The following is a 14,140-nucleotide window of genomic DNA, read 5'->3' on the forward strand; positions in this document are numbered from 1 at the left end:
TACCATTTAGCGTTTCTATTCTTATTATTACATGTACATGTATATTAAATAAAAACATATTTCTGGTTGCAAATACTTCGTCATTTTTTAATGTACAAATTCGCTAAAACAAAATGTGCAGTTATGAAATAAAGAAAAGTACATGGGTGTGCATTTAAATCTGCTATTGAAGAAAAAAGCTGATTCGATCGTCGTAATATTTTGCCGATAGTAAGTAAAATGAATTCTTGAATAAATTTATTGTTTATGGCAACATTGTTAATTAAACATTCACAATTCATACCGTATTATTATTTTTTCAGCAAACTTTGCAATGTTTAAAGCAGAGATCATCTAAATTATATAGTTATCGGCGTACTTTAACAACGACCGCTTTCGTGGTGAAGCCGTGACTAAATGATTATTAAACAGAAAACAAAATTATTATAACAGTCCATGTTAAAATCTCTGTTTATTTATTTCTTGTTTAATTACTTAATTGCATGTACCTTGTCTGCCTTTGCATGCTTTACAACAGGGATAGTGTCAACCAATTAGCCGCGCTTCACTGACCACGCGCACCTGTGGCGGTTTATCGAGATAATTGACACTTAAAAATGGACGTTTGTTGTGAAAACAGGGTGGCGGATGGCGGTATGCGAATTTGGCGTTATAAAGAGAATTTTATATAGCAGGAAAAACGTTCTTGGGAAATCATGGCGGTATTGCGAAAATGGCGATGAATCGAATGGCGATAATTCGAGAATTGACTGTACATCATTTAACAAAATTCATTTGTGAGACAGACCTTTTTCTCCAGTTCTGCATTCACTTTCAGAAATCTTTCCTCATACTCCCTCTTTTCTCTGGTGACTGCTGACAGCCTCTTCTTGTAGGACTCCACCTGAAGCACGGGTATAAAAAATTTATGAAAATTGTCAACTCTCAAATATTAATATCAATTTTCAACTAGAACTGTCCAAATGGGACAAAATACCCCCCGCTGGGTTTATCAGAAGTAAGTTTTTCCATAAGAAAGATATGAACCGGACACGAATTATGAAATTTTTCTTCCAGTGACCTTGAACTTTCCCAAATGACCTTGGGTCAAGGTCATGACACACCCTTGGGTCATGGGCAATCTTTGTGTGAAATGACAACCTACCAAGTTTATCTATAGGAAAGATATGGACTGGACACGAATTATGAATTTTTCTTCCAGTGACCTTGAACTTCCCCAAATGACCTTGGGTCAAGGTCATGACACACCCTTGGGTCATGGGCAATCTTTGTGCGAAATGAGAACCTACCAAGTTTATCCATAAGAAAGATATGGACCGGACACGAATTATGAAATTCTTCTTCCAGTGACCTTGAACTTCCCCAAATGACCTTGGGTCAAGGTCATGACACTACTTTAGGTCATGGGCAATCTTTGTGTGAAATGACAACTACCAAGTTTATCCATAAGAAAGATATGGACTGAACACGAATTATGAATTTTTTCTTCCAGTGACCTTGAACTTCCCCAAATGTCCTTGGGTCAAGATCAGGATACACCCCTGGGTCATGGGAAATCTTTGTGTGAAATGAAAACCTACCAAGTTTATTCATAAGAAAGATATGGACCGGACAGTAATTATGAATTTTTTCTTCCAGTGACCTTGAACTTCCCCAAATGACCTTAGGTCATGGGCAATCTTTGTGTGGAGTAGTAGATTCTAATGTCCCTCTGTAAGAAAGATATGGACGGACACGATTGCACAGACAGACAGACAGACGGACAGCTAGACAGACAGATGGACAGACGGACAAGGTGATTCCTATATACCCCCCCAAACTTCGTTTGCGGGGGGTATAAAGTTCTAATGTCAATTCTTTAGAGACAGACATGTACAGCATTATGACCCTTAGCAGTATAATTGCATAACTAATGTCAATTCTTTAGAGACAGACATGTACAACATTATGACCCTTAGCAGTATAATTGCATAGAATCTTACTTGTATCTTGAGTCGATCACTAGTGTCTTGAATCAGTTTAATTCTTGTCTCCATTTCTTCCTGTAAAATGAAAATCAACATTGTATAATTATCAAACCCATTTTGATTTACAAATTATTGCTTAAACATGTGCTAAAGACTTGGATAGTTACTTTAAAAGACTTAGCAGAGTTAAAAGACCTTCAAGACAGATGCTTCTTGTACAGTTATGTTGCCACATGTTCTTTTCTTAAAATCACATTAGCAAATAATTTTGCCCCATTTTAAAACAGTTGTTCTACAAGAGAGATAACTCTTCTTTGTTGAATTCACACTTTTCATAGATTGCCCATTGAAAACGATGGTGAAAAGGGGCAAATAAAAAGGGGCACAATTTCCCTGTCTTGCAGTATAAGTACACTTCAGACTCTCACATTAGCGTTTTGTTCGGACTTGGCATTTGTCTGTGCCAGCTTTAACTTGACTCTCTGGTCCTCCAGCAGTGTCCTCTTCTGATTATTGTCTCTCTCCACTCGGCTTATTCTGAGTAAAAAATGTGGCCATTATGTCAATTCTCAGATAATCACTGCTATGTGTACATAAAACAATCATTAACTTAGTGGATAAATATAGGAGGAAGGAATGATCCAGGGTCATGTATTATAGAGCCTCTTTAACCGCAGTATGAAATATTTTTCTCTTTGATTAACAAATGAGAAAAAAAAGTTTTAGGAAGGAAATTTTTTAAAATGATGATGGTACTTTTCCTGCAGAGTCCTGATTTGTTCCTGTTGTTGTTCGTTTTCTTGTTTAAGCTGCCTCGCCTGATTGGACTGTCTACACAACTCATTGGAAGAGGCCTATAAAATCAAACAGCATTTCTTACTCCATACAACTAGTAAATAAAGTATTCAAACAAACAAATGTAGTGTAGTTAAATATTCAATAACTATCCCGTAATGTTGGCAAATAACTTATAGATTACGGACCTTGGTGTAAAATGACCCTTTATAACAGAGTTGACCTACTTTGAGTCTGGACTCGAGGATCTTCCAGTCCTGTTCTGTATGTTTGTCTGTGGCTGTTGTGTGGCGATTCTCCTCCACCAGCTGAGCTTCTAAGGCTGCCTTCTCTTGTAAAACCTTGTCCATGTCTGTTGTCAGTTTCTGTAAGTAACAAAATTAATGTAGGATGGTGTCAGAACGCCCATATATTCTTGTGTATTGTACATTGTAATCTAAGATATTTGATTACTATCTTTCTAGTTACTTTGGAATGTCAATGTTCTGTTTGGCCATTCTCAGTCTCTGATTGATCCGACTTACCTGGATGTTCTGTTAAGCCATTCTCAGTCTCTGATTGGTCAGATTTACCTAGATGTTCTGTTTAGCCATTCCCAGCCTCTGATTGGCCAGACATACGTGGATGTTCTGTTAAGCCATTCACAGTCTCTGATTGGACAGATTTACCTGGATGTTCTGTTTAGCCATCCTCAGTCTCTGATTGGTCCGACTTACCTGGATGTTCTGTTAAGCCATTCTCAGTCTCTGATTGGTCCGACTTACCTGGATGTTCTGTTTAGCCATTCTCAGCCTCTGATTGGTCAGACTTACCTGGATGTTCTGTTTAGTCATTCTCAGTCTCTGATTGGTCCGACTTACCTGGATGTTCTGTTAAGCCATTCTCAGTCTCTGATTGGTCCGACTTACCTGGATGTTCTGTTTAGCCATTCTCAGCCTCTGATTGGTCAGACTTACCTGGATGTTCTGTTTAGTCATTCTCAGTCTCTGATTGGTCCGACTTACCTGGATGTTCTGTTAAGCCATTCACAGTCTCTGATTGGTCCGACTTACCTGGATGTTCTGTTAAGCCATTCTCAGTCTCTGATTGGTCCGACTTACCTGGATGTTCTGTTTAGCCATTTTCAGTCTCTGATTGGTCAGATTTACCTGGATGTTCTGTTTAGCCATCCTCGGTCTCTGATTGGTCCGACTTACCTGGATGTTCTGTTTAGCCATTCTCAGTCTCTGATTGGTCCGACTTACCTGGATGTTCTGTTTAGCCATTCTAAGCCTCTGATTGGTCAGACTTACCTGGATGTTCTGTTTAGCCATCCTCAGTCTCTGATTGGTCAGATTTACCTGGATGTTCTGTTTAGCCATTCTCAGCCTCTGATTGGTCCGACTTACCTGGATGTTCTGTTTGGCCATTCTCAGCCTCTGATTGGTCCGACTTACCTGGATGTTCTGTTTAGCCATTCTAAGCCTCTGATTGGTCCGACTTACCTGGATGTTCTGTTTAGCCATTCTAAGCCTCTGATTGGTCCGACTTACCTGGATGTTCTGTTTAGCCATTCTAAGCCTCTGATTGGTCCGACTTACCTGGATGTTCTGTTAAGCCATTCTCAGTCTCTAATTGGTCCGACTTACCTGGATGTTCTGTTTAGCCATTCTCAGTCTCTGATTGGTTCGACTTACCTGGATGTTCTGTTTAGCCATCCTCAGTCTCTGATTGGCCAGATTCACCTGGATGTTCTGTTTAGCCATCCTCAGTCTCTGATTGATCCGACTTACCTGGATGTTCTGTTTAGCCATTCTCAGCCTCTGATTGGTCCGACTTACCTGGATGTTCTGTTTAGCCATTCTCAGTCTCTGATTGGTCCGACTTACCTGGATGTTCTGTTTAGCCATCCTCAGTCTCTGATTGGCCAGATTCACCTGGATGTTCTGTTTAGCAATTCTCAGTCTCTGATTGATCCGACTTACCTGGATGTTCTGTTTAGCCATTCTCAGCCTCTGATTGGTCCGACTTACCTGGATGTTCTGTTTAGCCATTCTCAGTCTCTGATTGGTCCGACTTACCTGGATGTTCTGTTTAGCCATTCTCAGTCTCTGATTGGTCCGACTTACCTGGATGTTCTGTTTAGCCATTCTCAGCCTCTGATTGGTCAGATTTACCTGGATGTTCTGTTTAGCCATTCTAAGCCTCTGATGGGTCAGATTTACGTGGATGTTCTGTTTAGCCATTCTCAGCCTCTGATTGGTCCGACTTACCTGGATGTTCTGTTTAGCCATTCTAAGACTCTGATTGGTCAGATTTACCTGGATGTTCTGTTTAGCCATTCTCAGCCTCTGATTGGTCAGATTTACCTGGATGTTCTGTTTAGCCATTCTCAGCCTCTGATTGGTCCGACTTACCTGGATGTTCTGTTTAGCCATTCTCAGCCTCTGATTGGTCAGATTTACCTGGATGTTCTGATTAGCCATTCTCAGCCTCTGATTGGTCAGATTTACCTGGATGTTCTGTTTAGCCATTCTCAGCCTCTGATTGGTCCGACTTACCTGATGTTCTGTTTAGCCATTCTCAGTCTCTGATTGATCCGACTTACCTGGATGTTCTGTTAAGCCATTCTCAGTCTCTGATTGGTCCGATTTACCTGGATGTTCTGTTTAGCCATTCTCAGTCTCTGATTGGTCCAACTTACCTGGATGTTCTGTTTAGCCATTCTCAGTCTCTGATTGGTCAGACTTACCTGGATGTTCTGTTAAGCCATTCTCAGTCTCTGATTGGTCCGACTTACTTGGATGTTCTGATTAGCCATTCTCAGCCTCTGATTGGTCAGATTTACCTGGATGTTCTGTTTAGCCATTCTCAGCCTCTGATTGGTCCGACTTACCTGGATGTTCTGTTAAGCCATTCTCAGTCTCTGATTGGTCCGACTTACCTGGATGTTCTGTTTAGCCATTCTCAGCCTCTGATTGGTCAGATTTACCTGGATGTTCTGTTTAGCCATTCTCAGTCTCTGATTGGTCCAACTTACTTGGATGTTCTGTTTAGCCATCCTCAGTCTCTGATTGGCCAGATTTAAGTCTGCCTGCTGCTGTTGATTCACTTCCTTCTGTTGCTCCAAAGCCTTCACAGCAGCTCCGCGAGATTCTCGTAGAGTAGTGATCTGCAAATCAAACAATTCTTTACAATATTTTTTTTGTCAGCAGAATCTCTTCTCATTCAAATTTGTTATGGAAAATGTTCAACATGAAAGCCTAATATCACTGTGTAATTACACTGTGTAATGAATGAACATTTTATGGTTTTTAAAAAGACATGCACACAGAGATGAGCAAGAAATCTTACACATTCCACCAAATGGGGGAAAAGATACATGTATAGGGTTTATATAAATGTAAAGCTGAATTTAACAGATTCTGTTCTGTGAAAAATTAAGAACACGGGAAATACATAAGTTTAGTAGTTTTGTTGTGACTATCTACATTATTTAATATACCAACACCAAAAAGAATCCATTTGTTTTAAAAATTCCACAAATCGTATAACTATGGAAGACCATATCTGTTAAGTATTATATAGTCAGAATCCAGGTTACACTATACCCTTGTAAAATTTGGCCTCAAACAATACTTACTGAAAACGTTAGAGACCCAACCTAGCAAGTGAGGGATATTTAGTTATCCAAGAAAAAAATATCTGAGAAGATATGTATGAAGGATATGAGAACTTGTATATCAAAAGAAACCAACACCTGAAAGTTGAAATATATAATTTATGCTGTAATAAGATTGGCATTGTGCATCTACATCCGTAAGTGACCCATACATGCCAAGAAGTAGAACATTATTAATACAAATAGCAGTGTTTTTATAAATATAATAGAAGAAATTTGTGCAATCTTACTATCTAAAAGACAGAGATTACTTATAAATCCTCTATTTAACAGAAAAACTTCCACTTACTTGCTGTGTGAGGTAGCCTACACGCTGTTTGAGCTGTTTAGCTTGTCGGGCGAGCTGGTTGCTGGCTTGAACCCTCTGTTCATAAGCTCGCTGCTCTTGGATCCTTGGGGATGGAGAGAATTCCTGGACTGGTGCTTTTAGTGATGTACCTACTTCTTTGAGTGTTACTACAACATCAGAAAGATGTAATAATAATACAGTCAAGAACAAGAATTTTGTCTAACATTTTAATTCAATGTGGCATTTACATAAGACATATGGTCTTGTAGGGGACAGTAGGGAACTTATACTGCCTCGCTGGTGAGCTAGCTTTTCTAGTGATGTGCTAGATCCCTCTATTTCAGGTAAGTTAAACAGCGAGTCTGTGCAACCCTTGGATCGGTGACCTTTCACTTTACAGTCTTTTTCTTTTTCTTCAAAAATTTGAAAAATAATTGAATAAAAATATGGCTCCAGAAGAAAGCATACCTCTTTTATTGTCAGTTACTCTGGCAGTATATGGACGTGAAATACCTCGGTTACGATGATGTAGGTTTCTTATTCCACCTCGTCTGTTTCTTAAAGAGGACATCTTAAAACTCATAGGTCTAAGGCTTCTTTTAATCTGAAAGGCATAATTATACAAACAGAAAGAGGGTTAAAAAGTTAATCTGTTTAATACAGTGCTGAACATAGAAAAATAATAAAAATATATCAATTTACTTTCTCCATGTCATGTAGAAAATAGTATAATCACATAATTTACGTCAAATGTTCGTCTATTTACCCCAAATAAACAAAAAATTATTATTTAATGTTGGTTTGAGACTGTTCTTCATGATCCAAAGTAAGAAATCCAGAGCTATACATTTATATTAGACAGTTGTCTTACTGTTTGCCTGTGGTCCATGCTCTCATCACTAGGAGGCGTGGTCTGTGATTGCGAAATATCCACAATGGTCTGACCCAAAGAATCACTCTCTGTTTCTTCATCACTGCAAAAGAATCAGAATATTTACATCCACTGAATATTTTCTCCTTTATTTCTAAAGAAATTCATTGCCGTTTATCAGTTCATGAACAACACTAGGCATATCACCTGTTCAGATTTCTTGATCAGTGGCTGTTTCATCAATGAAACGTACTATGACGTACATATCAATGAAACAATAATTAATCTTTTTTAAATCCTACTTTAAATGATTATTTATACAGCTATAAATATAGAAAATAAAATCTCTTTCTTAACGTCACAGCTATTGCAGAAAAAATTTACATAACCCGCTTCCTGATAAAAGACAAACTGTTCACAACTTTATTTGAGAAAAGACAAACCGTTAGCCACTTTTCTTTAGAAAAGACAAACTGTTAGCCACTTTTCTTGAGAAAAGACAAACTGTTAGCCACTTTTCTTGAGAAAAGACAAACTGTTAGCCACTTTTCTTGAGAAAAGACAAACTGTTAGCCACTTATCATAAGAGTAAGCAAACAGATAAAGTATTCTTGTGAATAAATTTTAATCAGAAAATCTAACTTGAACACCTAGATCAGGTTAGCTTATTAGAAATTAAATGATATGACTGCCGTCACGAGAAAAGGGCCCTTAAGGTCAAATTTTCATAAATTGACTTTTTGGGAAATTTTGATAGCCGGACTCTTTCTGAATGTAAATATACATAAATATTGAAAATATCTCACTTTTTCAGTATTTTATAAGCATTTTAGTATAAGGCGCTTCAAAACAACTTTGACGTTACTCACTGAAAACGTAATGACGTCAACTGCGTCAAATTCAATTTCCAAAAATTCTTAAAATAACGTTATTTAAACAACCTCAATCGTTTTGAAAATTATAAACTTGGGAAATTATTTTTTTTTCTTCCAGGCGACTAATATGTGACTATTTCTAACGGATTTCATATGTTATTACTATTTTCATACTATTTTAGAACAGATCTAGTAATATCGTAAAGGGGGATGTGGCTCTAGAAAAAATCTAGGAACGGTTTATAATATATTCAGTAGGAAAAGTAATACTTGTTTAAATCCATAGGAATTATTCTTTTGAAATAAAATAATCTAACTCAATTATAATATATATATAAAGCACTTGTAACGCTTAAACATCGTGAGAGAGAGAGAGAGAGTCCCAGAAGGACACCTCGCTCAAAACGGGGCATTCCCTCGCAAAAAAAAGCACTTCGATCCCGATATAAAAAAGAAAATAATTTTCTTATCAGTCATCAAAATTCATCATTCACTCACCATCACACACACGCGTAATTTTTTACGCCACAACTGTTACGATAGGATCAAAACACCATATATTTGCTGTATCACCGAAAAATGAGAAATAAATGCAGATACGCCAAGTATGTAAACTTGTTTTTAAAAATGTTTATTCCGTTTATAAAAAAAAAAAAATATGAATGCATGAATTGAATTCATGTTCGCTACTTCCATGCAAGCGGATTTTTTTTAAAGTTTACTTTTTTGAATATTTTATTAAAAATGTTTAAAGCACTAAGCTGCAATTGTTTATACAAATAATTTTTTTGCCTGTATTAGCTATATATGGAGTAAAAACGTAAAAGAGAGGGAAATGATGTCAAAGGATTGTCTAATGAATGGTTTATAAACCATGCGTTAAATTGAAACTTTCTTTGAACTTATACCTAAAATTGAAACTGTCTTTTAACTTCTTATTTTTTAAAGTAAATCACAATTAAAATCGGTCACAATTATTTCTGCACATTCACCGTTTTTTTTTAATTTGAGGCACCTTTACCCTGATTCACTTGAACATAACATTTGTATATTTTTCACAAGGACCGCTATATTATAAACTTAAAACAAGAGGCCCATGGGCCACATCGCTCACCTGATTAACTTGGGTGATGCATTTCTTAAGCAGATTTCCCCTCTTGCTATACCTATCATAACCCCCTCCCCTCACATGATTTTAATACTTTAGAATCTACACTAACCAAAGATGCTTCCTCATAAGATTTGTTAAGATATGTTCTATACATTTTTATGTAAAGTTGGTATTCCCTATTTAGGCCCGTTCTAACCCCGGGTGTCATGATTTTAATATCTACACTACCCAAGGATGCTTTCACATAAGTTTAGCTTTCCTGGCCCAGTGGTTCTTGAGAAGATTTTTAAAGATATGTTCTATATATTTGTATGTAAAACTTGCATTCCCTATCGTTGCCCTGCCCTACCCCTGGGTGTCATTATTTTAACAATTTAATATATACACTACCCAAGAATGCTTCCACATACGTTTCAGCTTTCCCGGCCCAGTGGTTCTTGAGAAGAATTTTTAATTATCCCACCCTATTTTTGTTTTTCTTGATTATCTCCCTTTGGAAGGAGACCAGGCCCTTCATCTTCACAATTTAAACTCCCCCACACCCAAGGAGGCTTTGTATTAAGTTTGGTTAAATTTGATCAATTGGTTCTTGAGAAGTTGAAAATGTGAAAATTTTAGAGACAGATGGACGACGGATAAAAATGTGATCAGAAATGCTCACTTAGAAGAGTAAAAAGAGACAGTTTAGTCAGAATTTTGAATAAGGACAGATAGTATCGGGGAGGAATTACCCTCTTCCCCCCAACTTTCTGTTGCAGGGTTGTCTAAACTCCAGCAGATGGGCAACTCCCCCACCTATATTGCCTTAATTACATGACTATTTTTCCATTTCAAACACAATGTAGCTATAAGCAAGACCTCCAGACCCACTTCTACCATTTCATTTCCTCTTTCTACTTCAATTTTTTGGGACAACCTTGTGTTGTATAAAAGATTTCTTTAATTTACAATAAAGAAGTGAATTATCAAGGAATTAGTCTACTTTTTTTTTTTTAGATTAATTGAAAAATTGAGGAAGTAAAAATTAGAAAATGAACAATAACTTTAAGTTATAAGTGTACTATGCTCCCTTGAAAAATATAATATCTTATTGAAATCTATGAATCATATATAGATGTATTCAAAAGAAAAATAAAACAGTCAATAGGAAATAACCATTTATTTAATGAGAAAAAAAAAAACAAAAATATGCACATTGCATAAAAACAATTTTTCTAGTCTAAATAAAGATAAAAAAAAACTAACAACAACAAAAAATTCGAATGTTAAAAGGTATATTTTACATATACAGTAGAAATGTAAATAAATATGAAATAGGAAATGTTACCTGACAAATAAAAAATAAAAGAACAAAAATGTTACCTGACAAATAAAAAACAAAAGAACAAAAATGTTACCTGACAAATAAAAAACAAAAGAACAGATGTGATGTGTAATAAGGAACAAAAAAAATGAACACTTAATTATGAGTTATGAAACATAAAAATAATTGCCTGTAATTACAGATAAGGAAAAAAAAAAGAAATATAAAAACAATTTCACATGAATAATACGAAAATGTACAGTTCTAGTAGTATAATGAAAACAAATGAAGCAATTTGAGTTACAGATTCTATATCAATAGTTTGATGTCCAAGTTTTGCTATCCTGCATAAATGATAAATTGAGTGAATTTGACAGCAAATATGAAGTTGTTGGATATATAGGGAACAACAGAGTTATGTCATAATTTGACATGAATAATACTAAAATGCAGTTAAAGCAATAGTATGCAAAATAAAGTTCTGTTGTCCTGTTCGAATATCATCTGGATCAAATTTTAGAGCATGTATGAAGATGTTGGACAAATATTGACAACAAAGTAATGTTAAAAAGGAACATGAATCATATGAAAATGCAAAAGTTCTAGCTAAACTGTGCAAAACAAAATCAGCATTTTGATTCATGTGTTTGGAACCAAAAGTTTGATGTCTAACACAGTTTTGTTGTCTTGTGAGAAAGAGATTTTGAACGAATTTGACAGCAAATATTCTTCAAGTACCTCATTGTCATCTGAATCTAGATTGTTTGTCGTTGCTAATGTTAACAAGACTGAAGAAAAAATAGTGAGTTTGTATTTTTCATATCCAGACGAGAAACACAAGGTTCCGCTGATGGACCTGTGCAAAGACTCTTTGGTCATTTTTAGTTTGCAAGACTGGCATCTGACAAACTTTTCATTACTGAAATCAACCTTTGATTTACAATTGTCGCACAGGTAACTAAGTGCAAGTCCTGCTTGGGTGATTTTGCCTTCCCTTGTGATTTCATCAGAGTCTATCGCTGGCGCACAGTTGATGATGTCAGGAATCTGTGAAATGGTCGTCTGTTTTGTAGAGGTCATTGATTTTGCATTTTGGAAGAGTCTTGTGGATAAGTGAAGGATCTTGTAGCTTTTGTCAACTTCTAGTTTGGATACCAAATCTTCCCAAATGGTGAGCTTCATTGCAGCGGTAGAATCAGCAACTGTAATTTCTTGGCGTCTTATGGGCAATTCCCTCACTACTTGTACGTTTTCTTGAGACACTGATAAGACTCTGACCTCTACAGCAACCTAAGGAGACAAACACAGATGACATAAAATTCTAAAGAAAAAATCTTTTTACATTTCTGAGAATGACGCAAGTTTTGTATTACAACTTGGTATAAAAAGTTTGTCTACCAAATATTTTGACTTGTAAACAGTGTGTGTGTTTCGAGGGTTTTCAATTTCATACTTAAAAATTTGGTACCACTCTCTACTCTAAATTTTAGACATAAAAAACTACTATGCTCTGCATTTTCTGATTTTGAATAAGAGGGCAAAAGTGGGCTTTTTAATTTAATATTCTTAATAGCAACTAAACATTTAATTTTTTTTATTTTTTTAAAGAAAGTCTTGATAATACCAAAGCAAAATTAAGAACTATTTTTTTTTTTTTTTTTTTATACAGACCAATGGTAACTGGGGGTGCACAAGAGGCCTTATAACTTCGAATTCATAATAGAATATCGTTTTTTCCAATGAATACCTTATTGAATTCCGGGGTGGCTTGGACCTCTGCAAGGGTTTTGACTTTTTCCCCCGTATTGTCATCCTCCTCTGGAGATTTTTTGTAGTTAAAGTCAAGAGTTCTACAAACTTCTATCTTGGTTTTGTAGTTTAACAAAACTTCAGATTTTGAGGCGTCAATCCTGCTGGGAACAAGTTGTACATCCGACAATTTAAGGGGAGTTTGTGCTCGACTAGCATCCGTAAGAACGGAATGTTTTGAAACATCGAAACAGGCGATTCTGTTGAACTCATTCCTTTTGGTTTGAACAACTGCATTGAAGTACCGAGAATTCGTCCTACTTGTGCGAATAGGAGAAACGTTTTGCACGAAACCCGATACAGTTGTTTTATCCTCTTCTAGCTTTAACTTTTTCGGTGCTGACATCTTGAGAGTTGATTTCGTTCGCTGAATATTGTGGCGGGAAAAAAGGGACGCTATCTACTCGCCAATTGATGCGTCGATTTACCCAAAAGGACCCAAAAGAATTCAAAAAGACCCAAAAGGCCTTAAAATAAAGAGAATTAATGGATGAATAATAAATAATTACATATTTTATTAAAACTAATTTTTTCTAGGGAAAAATTTGTGTTTGGGGTTGGGGTGGGAGGTCCCCCACCGACCTCCACCCCACCCATCCCCGATAACATTTACCTAGAAAATGTCATAAAATAAAACTTATTTCTTCATTTATCAAATATTATTTAGTAAATTTATGTTTCAATTTATTCAATAGATGGAGACAATAATACTTTATTAATTTCAGCTAAAAGAAATTAAAGCACATCTAACCAGATTTCGTGTTTGGTGTGTTGTAAAAGTCGCATGTTTAGTTATTTCTTTATGAAAAGTTGCAATTCTTGCCAAATTTTAGGTAAACATGTAATATAATATTCATAATGAAATTCAAATGTTTAATTTTCAATGTATCATAATATATCGATTAATTTGAATTCTTTTGATTTCCTTTTGGATTCTTTTGGGTAAATCGACGCACTCCTCGCCAATTCCAAATATGTTAAGTCGGACTTAAAAATGTCGGATTATATAATGTTTTTTTTTTTTTTATTTTACACCTATATCAATTAATCAAACCATTGCGTTAAAGAAATAGAAATAAATAGTTCGATTTTGTAACAATGTGCATTTGTGTAGTCGTAAAATGCCTTGATCAAATTTTACGAGATTGAGTAGAGGAAAATATAGATCTAGACCAATATAACACACTTCATTTTACTAAAAGAGGGTGCTGTAGGCGTTGTAATTTTCCATGAAGTCTACCGACAGATATATATTTAAAAGCTGTTTAAGGTCTTTCACCCGTAATGACATCGGCAATTTTTGTAAAATTTCGTGTTATTTCGGATTTCGGGACCCCCCCCCTTTCCCCTCTAAAATGCCCGTATAATAATGGTAAGGAAAAAAAAAATGGCGGCCTCCATGCAAGACCAAGATGGCCGAGGCGGATTTATGAAATCACGGTCACTTTTAACAAAAAGA

The 14,140-nt window shown here is 36.0% G+C and overlaps 2 protein-coding genes across 2 annotated transcripts; both read right to left on the reverse strand.

The window, feature by feature from the left end:
* Nucleotides 1-787: 787 nt before the first annotated feature.
* Nucleotides 788-9,631, reverse strand: LOC134273622 (centlein-like; the record flags this gene model as incomplete). The annotated part of the gene is made up of 10 exons (XM_062755812.1): nucleotides 9,573-9,631; nucleotides 7,584-7,686; nucleotides 7,181-7,316; nucleotides 6,713-6,879; nucleotides 5,782-5,913; nucleotides 2,990-3,127; nucleotides 2,724-2,821; nucleotides 2,396-2,504; nucleotides 1,983-2,042; nucleotides 788-883 (listed from the first exon to the last, which is right to left on the reverse strand). Coding segments are annotated over exons 1-10 (1,098 nt in total), but the record flags the coding sequence as incomplete, so codon positions are not given.
* Nucleotides 9,632-10,946: 1,315 nt separating this feature from the next.
* Nucleotides 10,947-13,122, reverse strand: LOC134273619 (uncharacterized). Its single transcript, XM_062755805.1, has 2 exons — nucleotides 12,620-13,122; nucleotides 10,947-12,162 (listed from the first exon to the last, which is right to left on the reverse strand). Exons 1-2 carry the CDS (start codon nucleotides 13,025-13,027, stop codon nucleotides 11,512-11,514), a joined length of 1,059 nt encoding a protein of 352 aa, XP_062611789.1. The 5' UTR covers nucleotides 13,028-13,122; the 3' UTR covers nucleotides 10,947-11,511.
* Nucleotides 13,123-14,140: the final 1,018 nt, after the last annotated feature.

Source organism: Saccostrea cucullata, unplaced genomic scaffold (assembly GCF_032062105.1).
Source record: "Saccostrea cucullata isolate Sc308-1 unplaced genomic scaffold, CSIRO_AGI_Scuc_v1 ctg8193, whole genome shotgun sequence".
Classification (NCBI taxonomy): Eukaryota; Metazoa; Mollusca; class Bivalvia; order Ostreida; family Ostreidae; genus Saccostrea; species Saccostrea cuccullata.